This window comes from Nuphar pumila, chromosome 6 (genome assembly GCF_984573655.1).
Source record: "Nuphar pumila chromosome 6, dmNupPumi1.hap1.1, whole genome shotgun sequence".
In the NCBI taxonomy this organism is placed as follows: Eukaryota; Viridiplantae; Streptophyta; class Magnoliopsida; order Nymphaeales; family Nymphaeaceae; genus Nuphar; species Nuphar pumila.
The window spans coordinates 5,160,143-5,172,172 of NC_143254.1; the positions used below are offsets into that span (position 1 = coordinate 5,160,143).

Below are 12,030 nucleotides of genomic sequence, written 5' to 3' on the forward strand. Positions count from 1 at the left end.
AACAAACAACAACAACTACGCCTTCATCCCAAAATAATTGGGGTCGGCGATATAAACCCAAAAAGAAAATCATTCTGGGTCTTCCACATGAATCCTTCTCCTCCAATCATTTCTATCCAATGCCATGTTCTCGGTGAGGTTCAAAGCATTCATATCCTTTCCTATCATCTCCATCCATGTCTTCTTAGGCTTACTCTGGCCTCTTTTAACTAATATATTTTTTCATTTCACCATTCTTCTAACTGGAGCATCATTAGGCCTTCGTCGAATATGTCCAAACCACCTTAAATGATTCTCTCTCATCTTATTTTCAATGGGTGCAACGCCTACCTTCTTACGTATCTCCTTGTTTCGAATCTTATCTTTTATTGTATTTTCACACATCCATCTAAGCATACGCATCTCAGTTACACTCATTTTTTTAAATATGATGTCTCTTGGCAGCCCAACATTTCGTATCATATAGTAAAGCAGGCCTGATAGTCGTCTTATAAAACTTTTCCTTTAACTGCAATGACATTCTACGATCGCACAACACTTCAGTTGCACTTTTTCATTTCATTCACCCAACCTTTATCCTATGATTTACATTTTCATCAATTTCTTCATACTTTTGAATGATAGATCTCAAATATTTGAAACAATCTATTTCTTGTTCACCAAGCTTCACTGCACTCCCATCACTACTTCGTTGCTTACTAAACCGACATTCCATATATTTTGTCTTACTCTTACTCAAGTTAAAATATCTTGCTTCCAATGTCTGTCTCCATAATTCTAACTTAGCATTAACCCCAGCTCTAGACTCATCAATCAAAACAATATCATCAGCAAACAACATACACCATGACATTTTCTTGAATTGATCTCGTAAGCTCATCCATCACTATGGCAAATAGGAAAGAGCTTAAAGCAGATCCTTGATGTAACCCAAATCCAAATTTATTATTCTTGGATATGGATATTAAAGTAAGATACTATGTGCATTCAGGCTGGATTCTGACGTATATTGTTTGGACATTTCAAGATATGCAATCAGATTCTAATCAATGGTTTTGTCGGATTGTGTTTAAATCTGGACATTTGAACTGTTGTATAGTTTTTACACAAACATTTGTTTCTAACCTTTTGTAATTGATTCAGTATTGCCTTGTCTCTACAAATACTGTTTTCAGATTCAAAATTTGATGGAAAGATCAGGTGCATTCTTCCAAATCACCATAATGTATTTTAATCCCTTCATGTATTCATCAACTTTGAATTGTTTTTTTTTCATGAAGGATGATGCAACCACCCTCAAGATCAGACATCTAGTCGTGCTGGCTAAGCCTGACATACTTACAGTCATTGCCCCGATGGCGCCCTGAGAAAAGGCTTATTCATAGACTTCATGGGAATGAAACCCTGACCACCCGCCTAGCGGCCAAGGCCCTCCTCTCCACTGCACCAAACCCTTTGGGGCAACTTTGAATTGTTTCAGGATCCTAGCCTTTTGGCTTACCCCTTCAATACCCAAGTAAAAGAAGTCTTCTTTTTTTTGAGAGAAGGTAAAATTATATATAGATGATAATAGCAGTTGCATCAATTGAGCAGAGGAAAAGAGTGATGAGAGAAACTACATGAGAGAAACGAAAAAAAACCCAGCAAACAAGAAACTGCATTAAGATTGGAGGGTAAAACCAGCCCTATGCTGCCCGATCCAGTCCATTGGAAGAGAGGGCTACTTGAGGCGAGCCCTTGCTCAGAGTTTCCTTCATGGCAGGTTGTAAATTCTCTCAATGTCGCAAGCTTTACCGCAGAAGATATGATTGTTTCGCTCTAACCATACAAGCCTCCAAGCCATTAATACCCAAGAAAATTACCAATGCCCACTCTTGGGCCTGATGTGAGGTGCTATGAGTACTTCCCCGAGAAGGATAAGCTGTCTGAATCCAAGAAAACGACACTTCAAGCACAAATCAGCAAAGTGCAGAAGAAACACTTCCAAAAAAGATGGTAAGTGTACTATTCCTCACAAAAGCAAGGTGAACACCGGCTGATAAGGTACAAGCCACACCTCTTGAGCCTAGAGTCTGAGTTCACTATGTCAAGAAGGACAAGTCAGCTCATGAGAGACCCACGAAGTGGCAACCTCACGCCCCTTAAAGCATGATCAAGGAGCCATTGAATAGATGGTGACCCAAGAAAAGTTTATATGGATGACATAGAAAACATTCCGTATTTAGTGAGACCAATAAACCGTGTCCCCATTATTTGAGAGAAAAACTTTACAAGAAAGCCATAAATACAGTCCATTGTTGAGAAGCCATAGTAGAGAGCTCTCTAAGCAATACAATGTCCCATATCCCTCCCGTGACAGACAAAAAATTAGACACTGTTCAACCTTAACCCTTAGTGCCTCATTCAATGAATCCAAAACCGTGATGCCATCACTTCTAAAGGCAAGAACCTCTAATCCATATGGTTTTCAAACCAGCCCCAAGACCACCCTACCAAGCCATATTTTTTCAAGAAGATAAGGCTAAGAGTACTCTCTTACAAATTCTTAAAAGCCATTTAGCCAATAATGCTTTGTTGAATCTCTCCAAGTTATGAATATCCAAACCACCAACAACCAAAGATAGATGTTCAATTAATTAGGACTTTAAACTTTCCATTATAAAACCCATGCCAAATAAAATTTTGAAATAGGAAGTTCAATCGACTTTTCTTGAGATTTTAAAAATTTGAAAGAAGTCATTGATCGAGCAAAATATTTTGAAAGGATCAAGATTAATTCTAACTACTTTAGAGAGCACATAAGAGGCACAATTATATTTTCCGACATGTTTTATCCTCCACCATATTCAAATGACTCTCTTCGAAACCCCCAAGTGAAGCGGTAGGCCCCAAGTATTTCATTGATAGAATCCCCTCTTCTTAATTAAATATGAAAAAGACCAATTATTGAGAAACCCTGAATGAATCATTGAGAACCATCGCTTGACTCTTCTCACTCATGCAAATGAGATTTTAGAAAAACATTTTAAGATCATCCACAAGGTCCACGTATTTGATTTCAAAGCTTCTCCAAAGATTAATAAATCATATGCAAAAATGTGTGATATTGAAACAGATTCCCACACATTACACCCCTTAAAAATGCCAACCCTATCTACATGAGCAAGCATAACTAAAAAGGGCCTCCAATGGCCACAATGAAAACAAGAGAAAGAGAATGAAAAAAAGGGAGGAAAGAGAGTCCCCTTGTCGTAACCCTCGTTTAGGCTTAAAGAACTCTCCCTTCTCCCCACTAATGGACAACACAATAGATATGGCAAAAAGCAAACCCTCAAACCATTTAGACCATCTTTCACCAAACCCCAATTGTTGCAAACAACTCAATAGAAACCTCCAATCAAGAGAGTAAAAGGTTTTTCTTAAGTCAAATTTCAAAACAAAATAGAGCGTACAGTGAAGCTTAATGGAGTGTTCATGAAGTTGCCAACCTAAAATGAATGCAGTTTGAAAACTCCAATATAAGGCGGCCAATTATCCTCTTGATCATAGATGCTAATATCTTTGAAATGATTTTGAATAAAGTACCAACCAACAAAATAGGTCTAAATCGACAAATTTCCTCGGATTGCAAGTCCTTAGAAATAAGGGACAAGCAAAGACTTGCCTCAAGTCCCGGGAATGCTTGCATTAACATGAAAGTATTACACTAAAAGTTGAAAGAAGTCATTCGTAAAATACTAAAGAATAACACATCAATCAAATGTTAAACAGTTTGTTTTATTCGCCAGGCTCAGATCCATAATAATAATAATAATAATAATAATAATAATAATAATAATAATAATAATAATAATAATCTGCTTAGGATAATATAGTAAGTGGGCGACTGGTTTTCATGAATCAGGGCGTTTGGTAGCATTTGTGGCTCTGTTCTCTTTAAGTACTTTCTGTTGATGCAAAGGAAAATGCAGAGAAGCCTATCGGGAACGTGTCCATTTTTTGTCCTCCATGGTGATTTTGGAATCATATTAACAGCAGTCAATGATCTTAACCCTATGAATTCACCCGACTTTTCACTTTTACAACTCAGAACAGCGTCAGTTCACCGGCTACGGACACGGATTTGAGATCTGTTGCCTTGTAAGCTACCCAACGCAAGCAGTATCTCAAGTATGACAAACTGATTAAGGAATAAATCAAAACAAAAAATATAACCCAAAAGTTAAATAACTTGAAACAACCATTGTTAGAGTAAAAGCAAGGGAGTAAAAATACATGCATGGGGCGTTGAACAGGAACAGAATCAAGCAACAGAGAACAAGTTTCCATTGAAAAAAAAAGCAACAGAGAGCAAGTTGCAATTGGAAAAAAAAGAAGCAACAGAGCAAGTTTCCATTGGAACAAAAAGCAACAGAGAGCAAGTTTCCAAAAAAACGCTTAACGACCTGCTGAACACCGTAAGAATAGGTAGCTGAAAACGGAATCAGATAAATGATGGCATTCAAAGGGCCGTTGAAAAAGTACAAATATTAAGGAAATCACTCCCCACATATATTCTACAGCAGCTAGCGGCGCATAAAGCATGACAACAAAGAAAAACAGCTTGAACAGTCTATCTGTTGGCTGATTCAACTACTAACAACAACAAAGCTAAGAAAAATTCCATAATTTCAGCCTGGCACGATGTAGAGGTTGACTCCACTTAAAATTTTATATTAACAGAAGCCCACTAATTAGTAACGAAAAGAAAAATCAACAACGGGTGCAGTGCACAACCGACATCTGGTCCGCCACCTGGCAACATGAAAAATGTATAATCCTTAAAAATATGAACTGAAAACGTTACTAGGATTCAAAAATATGGAACTAAAGCATACCATACATGAATGCGCCTAAACCTGGTTGAGAGCGGTCATGGTAGAACCAGAATAGCTTGTGGATAATGCTGAACCTAAAACAGTAGCAGTAAAAATGAGTGGGGGAAAACTCAAATAAAAAAAGAAGACTTCTAGATTTGAACATAATAAAAAAAAGTTACCATCCAATTTGTCTTGCAACCAGTCTTGCGCACACATCAAAGCCTGTAAAGTTTGCAGATCTAGTGAACTGCGATAGGTATCCAGCATTTTGCTTCCGGTGTTGAATGTTGAGTCCAATGCCACAGTTGAAACTGGAATCCCTAGAACATCACGAGCCATCTTAGACAAAACAGGATACTTGGGTGTATTAACTTTCCACCAATTTAAAACGTCGAACTCCACATTACGAGGGAATACAGCTTCTTCCAGATACAGATCCAAGTCTGACTTTGAGTGCTGGTTTTGTGTAGTCTCAGAAAGGTACTCATCGAATCCTCTCAACATATCCCTTGGATCACTTGCAATGTTCATTGACAAGGTAACATTAGATTCACTTCCACCTCCTACCCGCTTGTTGTAATCTTGGGAAGGAGGGGCTGAATTGCAACGGGCTGCGTATTCATTGTAAAGACTCACAATTCCATCATAAGTATCCTTGATTTGCTCTTCAGCATTCACACCATAAATTTGTGGATAGTAATATTCTACCAGCTTCATCTTGAATCGAGGATCTAAAACAACAGCGACTGCCAAAATTAAGCTGCACATTTTCCAGTATGCATCAAAAGTTTCTCTCATCTTCAAGGCCACAGACCGAACAAATGCATCTCCACTTCTACACCATTCATGAAGCTGAAACTTAATCGCACAAATTGAGGGGAAGTAAAGGTTTGATGTTAGGCTCTTCGTTCCAGAGAAAACATTGGTAATTTCAACAAATGGCTTCAGTATATTGGTAATACTACTTGCCATTTCCCATTCCCTAGGAGTTGGTGCCAATGTGTAGCTAGAATCAAGCTTTTGCAAGCGGGACAATGCATCCTTGTATTCCAATGAACCATCAATCATGAGATAAGTCGAGCTCCACTGAGTTGGAATATCAAGGCATAAGCTCCTTTGGCTATGGATTCGAGCTTGATGAACTGCCTCATTAAATTTTTGTTCCCTTGTTTGTGAGCTCTTGATATACTTGATAGTCTCTCGAATCTTATGGATCACCTCATGTACTGTTTCCAGACCATCATGGACGACAATATTGAGAGCATGTGCAGCACATCGCATGTGAAACGGCTGGCTGTCACTCACAAGCATCCTCTTTTGGTAGAGTGAGTCTCTGATTCTTGAGACAAGATTTTCGCTAGTAAATGAATAGTCCAATGTCATTGCAAACACCTTATGATAAATATTCCACTCCATTAGACATGATTCCAGAATTTCGAAAAGTGCTTCATCTGTATGAGGGGATCCTATCATTACAAAATTAAGAATCTTTCTCTGCAATACCCACTCGTCACCAATGTAATGTGCTATCAAACATAAATATGCAACATTCTCACAAGAAGTCCACAACTCCGTTGTAAGGCTAACTCTACCAGATAGATTTGTCAAGACTTCTTTAAGTTTCTCATTCTCCTTTTCGTAAATCGTCAGACAGTCAGCCTTAACGGCTTCAAGCGATACCATGTTGAATAATGGCTGAAGATTATTGACAAACATTCTAAAACCAATGTGCTCAACAATAGAGAACGGGTACCCATGTAGGATGATCATATGTGCAAGATCAAGTTGACTTCTTTCTTGGCTGAACTTGAAGTTACTAACACTGACAGTCCTCTCCCTTTTCTTCCTGCCTATTGAAAGTAATTGCTGAGCTCCATCGGCGTTAGTTCTTCTCGGGCACCTCTCTAGATGCTTTTTCAAATGTGATGTGCCACTGCTAGTCCCTCCCACAAACTCCCTCTTACAAAGCATACACATAGCCATGTCCTTCCCATTCTTCTTAATTCTCTCAAAATCATTCCACACTGCGGATCTCAATCTGCTTGGTCTCTTGCGAACTACAGATTTCGACATCTGCACCATATTGCTGTCATTTTCTTCACTAGGAGTCCGGGTAGGCGTGGTGGGGATGATAGACATGGTGCATATGATATGTCACCAAAATCTGCAGGTTCAAAATTTTCACCAAATTTAACAAAACTGACACAACTCAATGGTTCATTTTGGTTTAACCATATGATCCGCCTACACTCACCTAGATGGGTTTTGTGCTGCGGGATCCAGATTATACACAATTCACTCAGTCAGTCAGAGCAGGAATCTGATGCCAAATTCTCAACTAACAAAAATCAAATCAAACAATCTGCACGTAAAATGTGGATAGGATATAGGACCAAACTGTCTATCCCGGCATATTTTTCGTTTTCCAACCCAAGTTGAGTAGAACCCAAACCGGAAAACACTGCATAGGTACAGGCTGGATTATAACAGAGACCTCTGTAATTCCACAGCCCAAGTTGGAAGCCTGGAAAGGACCGGATCAGAGTAGTTCGGATCCGGATATATGTAGATCTAATCAGATCCGATCCGTTTGATGCGAGCTCTGGATCAGGTTAGGGCACATATCCGGTTAGATCAGATTCAGCCCGGCGTCCCCCAAACGCAAGGGCCTGAGTCCAAATCCAGCAGATGAAACCACAAACCAGGTCTGATTCAGAAAAAGCCTAGATCCGACCTAACCTGATCCATTCACATCCCACCATTATACTGAAACAGAACCATGAAAAAAACAAAGCGGGTTTCACCCCTTTTTTCTTTCATCACAGATCCAAGAAACAGAGAACACAGACACATCAACCAAAAAATCAAGCACCAAATTTCTCAAAAAACCAAATACATTTCAATACCTACCAAAACAAAACAAAGAGAGAGAGAGAGAGAGAGAGAGAGAGAGAGAGATTCAGCAGAACCCATCAAAATCGTTTTTTTTCGGGGGGTGGGGGAGTGGACAAAACCCTACAACAAACTCAAATAATTACCCCAATTCTGTAAGAAACAAACCACTATGAAGCAAAACAACAAACACCCAACTCGCAGAAACCTCAGATACGAATAATACAACTCAGAAAAAACGGAGATAAACTAAAGAAACGGCAACCCAACAATGCATTCCGTCCGAAACGCCGGAAAACCGAAGGTTTTCTCGGGGTTCGTCCGGAAAGAAAGGATGCCGTGTTGATGGGAAGAGGCTTACGGGGTCGCCGGAATCCTGGGCCGAGGTCGCCGGAGAAGGCGGGTCTGCCGAGCGCGCCTGGAGCGGTGGATCGAGGAGAGGGTTAGGGTTTCGGGCGGAACCCGAAATTAAAAAAGGAACCCACAAAAAGTTGCTGTCCTGGCCTCTAATTTTGGGTAAATTGCCAAAATCTGCCACATTGGGAGGGTCCTTTAACTATAAAAGTGTCGCTTACAGAGTCCCCCACTCGTGTGGGATATTGGTGGGCCCGGATTTGGGTCATAAATTGGGGACTGCACACCCTCTCACTCATGACTCATCCGTACCCCAAACAAACTGGGATTAAAACTTGAAATTTTATTCTCCAAACAAACTGGGAGTTTTAATCCATAGTCACAAAATATTATCGATGGTTTTAAAAATATCACCATTTTAGTGAGATATTTTGGATTGTGCCGTTCCAAACAAAATATTTTCAAAATGTCATTTGCTTTTTAAACATAGTGTTTCCAATGTGATGTTAACGTTAAAAGTTGATTTTTCTTTCTTTTTTTTGTATTATTTAGATCGTTATTATATATAAATTTTTTTATGTATACTAATAATTCTGTGAGTTTTTTCAGTAAAAAACAAAAAATTTAAAGTTATCTGGATATTTTCTTGAGAACGATATTTGTAACCATATTTTGGACCCAAATCGCGGATCCCATGTAGTTAGGATAAGGCTTAGGGATGGCAGTGGACCGGGGGAAAGCGGGGCCCCGCCCCGCCTCGCCCCGTTTGGACCGGGGATGAAGGGTATGAAACGGGGATGGAGGCGAGGACGAAGGTTAAAATCCATCCCCGTCCGGGGGTGGAGGCGGGGATGGACGTGCACTTTTCCCTGCCCCGCCCCGTCCCTGCCCCGACCCGACCACTTTTTCCAGCAATATCCCCGCCCCGCCCCGCCTCATCCCCGTTTGAACCGGGGATGGAGGACATGAAACAAGGATGAAGGCTGGGGTGGAGGATAAAATCCATCCCCGCCAGGGAGGCGGGGCGGGGGTGGAGGATAAAATCTTGAGGCGGGGCGGGGGTGGAGACCTTGTCCCCCGCCCCGCCCCGCCCTGCCCCACTGCCATCCCTAATAAGGCTTGATGATGATGGTTTGCGCATACACATGGAAGTGAAACGGGTTTTGGACCTGGGTCTGATATGTATCACTGGCTAATTGGAATTGGTGCTCATGAGATTTGGATTTTAAGGATATCACATGTTATAACTAGAGAGGATTTGAGATTGCAAGAGAGTTAAGCAAAATGACTAACCAAAGACATATTTGAAAGCAAGAAAGATGTAGGAAAAGTGATACAAGGTAGGAAAACAGGGCACTCTCCTTAGTGATACTACACCCTTGGTGATTCCCAGTATCAGGGGGCACTCCCTGATCCACCACTTGGATTAGTTCTCCACTTTTTTTCAACATGGATTCTACCCCGAAGTTATCATTCAAATTTTCAAGCGGTACACTGACCTTGTTGTGTTCCTGACCCAAAAAGATCAATCGAGCAAAGGAACCTGGTTTAGTGGATCTAGATTTTTGGAGCCAAATGCCGATTCGTTTGATCATATGCACCTTGTTTGACCATAAGCGGGGGATCATTTTGTGGTTGGACTGCTCTCAGGTAGGCTAGACCAGCATGACACCCAATAGTATGGAGTTGGATAAGAGGCCTAAATGACCCAGATCCATTTATACGTATAATTGATTACCAATTACTTGGCTTGCTCTTGACGTAGTATGGGTTTTTCTTGAGCTGAATCCAATGAAAATTGGTAAGTCCCACAAAGGCCTCACTCCGATTTAACAGTTTGTATCAAACTGCTGGTCCAATAAAGAGGCCTATAGATGCATCTACTTCTGCTGAGATATTGCATTGTTGAGGCTTATCCCACTTTTTTTTGGATGGGAGTCTGGGTCCAACCATGAGAGAAGTCTGCATCTGATAGTTCTAGTCCAAGTCAAGTTGCATCAGGGTGTATATAAATAGAGTGAGTGGTAGTTGTGCACCTACCGACGGAATGCTTGTGGCCGTCCATCACAGAGCGTGATGGACGACAAAAAACACACACAAAAAAAGTAACTGCAATTTTTGACCGCCATTAAAGGTTCCAGTTTCTGCTGAGACTTGACTGCTGCTAAAGGTCCCAACGAAAACTGGGACCTTTAGCAGCGGTAAAAAACCAGCCTAAAAATGCATTTTTTGCACTGGCCGTCCATCATTTGCGCAGGTAGCTGCACACCTAAGGGTTGTTCAGCTACCACTTTCTCTCTGTTTATATATATATATAGTGACACTAACATGCTAAATAGATTTTTTCTGTCTCTTTTTGTTTTATTTTTAAATTCTAACTTTACATATGGGATCTACTTACTCCATTTTAAGGGATCATCTCTTGGAGCGTTCAATTCCAATTCATGGGTGAACTTTTATAAGGTTTGAAAAATCAATGATCCAAAATCTTTGTAAAATTTCAAGGCTCTAAATATCTTTTTTTATTGAAAATACATGGTCTGAGCATCAATTCCTAGTGATTAGACTATGCCGAACACATCTATGGGGTCAAAAAACGTAAAAGAATCACCGAAAAAGCTGAAAACCCCATTTTTTGTGTTGCCGTCTATCACTCCCTGTAACGAATGGTTACACCTAAGGGTTGCGTAGCTACCACTCACTATATATATATATATATATATATATATATATATATATATATATATATATATATATATATATATATATATAGAGAGAGAGAGAGAGAGAGAGAGAGAGAGAGAGAGAGAGAGAGAGAGAGAGAGATTAATTTTCTGGCTACTGTTTAAAAAAAGAAACTCAAGTTTTTGTTGAGAAGATATTTATGAATGAACCAGTCAAATCCATACCAGAAGTTGCTGTAGCATTTATGATGCATATGAAATACACTAACAAACTGTCTTAAAAAATGTGATTCAATTATGTTATTATAAAATAGGGACAGTACAATGACCTTATATAGTTATATGTGACTCATGCATGGTTACAGTCAATCAAATAGAGGCCCTTATTTGACAGTCAGTGAAAAGATGAGCCTACAATGTCATTGCAGCCTACAATGTCAAATCATGATAAAACTGTAATATTACCGAAAAACAGTATCTTCTGAAAATATCACATTTTCTTGGTATAATATCAACCTTTAAAATATCATATGATAACACAAGGATATTATCCAAATATCAGCAATATTTATGTGGTCCATAAACAAAGCTAATCCAACCTAACTAAAGGGCTAGTATAGGTGAAAATGTGGGTAGAATTCACCCCAACATACCAAGGACGTGAAACTTTAGAGAACTGTACAAGTCACCAAGTAATAAGACCTTGCAGTTTCCTAACCGTTAAATAACTGATAGGAGTCTGACTAACCTCAACTTACCTTTCAGAAAAAAAAAAGAAAAAAAAGTCAGTAAACTTTAAGGCCAAGTTTGAAAGCAATAGAACTATTCATAGAAAAAGAAAATTTTGCCCCAAGAAAAATATTCATAGTAAAAGGGAATGCTTCTTGTTCGCTTTCGCCTCTTCACAACCAGCGAGCATAACATGGTTTGGAACTGTTGCTGATATTTTGTTATTTTCTTCTGTTGTTGTAGCTCTACAAGGTGATCACTCGCTCACCCTATATTGATTCATTTTGTGCTTAATTTTTCAATCTGTCTTGAGAGAGAGAGACCTGAAAATGTTGGTTGGTGGGATGAGGATGAAGATGGAGAAAACTTTCTTACGTCAGTCTCAATAAAAAATCAAGCTTTAAAAAAAAAAAACTTCCTTTCAAAAATTTTCTCTTGTTTGTAATGGTTGGAAAAGTTATAATTTTTTTCCTACTTTCATCTCCATGATAAAGAGACCATATCAGGTCATA

General features: G+C 39.4%; 1 protein-coding gene across 3 annotated transcripts; it reads right to left on the reverse strand.

Moving 5' to 3' along the window:
• Positions 1-4,721: 4,721 nt before the first annotated feature.
• Positions 4,722-8,215, reverse strand: LOC149833726 (zinc finger BED domain-containing protein RICESLEEPER 1-like). Of its 3 annotated transcripts, none has more exons than XM_090009830.1 (4): positions 7,114-7,383; positions 5,039-7,023; positions 4,883-4,951; positions 4,722-4,794 (listed from the first exon to the last, which is right to left on the reverse strand). In XM_090009830.1, exons 2-3 carry the CDS (start codon positions 6,996-6,998, stop codon positions 4,893-4,895), a joined length of 2,019 nt encoding a protein of 672 aa, XP_089865956.1. In that variant the 5' UTR covers positions 6,999-7,023; positions 7,114-7,383; the 3' UTR covers positions 4,722-4,794; positions 4,883-4,892. The 3 variants fall into 3 exon arrangements, with proteins under 3 accessions (XP_089865956.1, XP_089865957.1, XP_089865955.1); XM_090009831.1 differs by lacking the exon at positions 7,114-7,383 and adding an exon at positions 8,113-8,215 and having other exon boundaries at positions 4,724-4,794; positions 4,878-4,951; XM_090009829.1 differs by having other exon boundaries at positions 4,724-4,794; positions 4,878-4,951.
• Between the last annotated feature and the right edge of the window lie 3,815 nt (positions 8,216-12,030).

Bases quoted from the DNA above. Each gene is read 5' to 3' on its own strand.
- LOC149833726 (XM_090009830.1), bottom strand. From the start codon at position 6,998: ATGTCTATCATCCCCACCACGCCTACCCGGACTCCTAGTGAAGAAAAT. The intron at 4,952-5,038 runs GTAACTTTTTTT...CTACTGTTTTAG, and splicing joins GTTGCAAGACAAATTGGATG to GTTCAGCATTATCCACAAGC.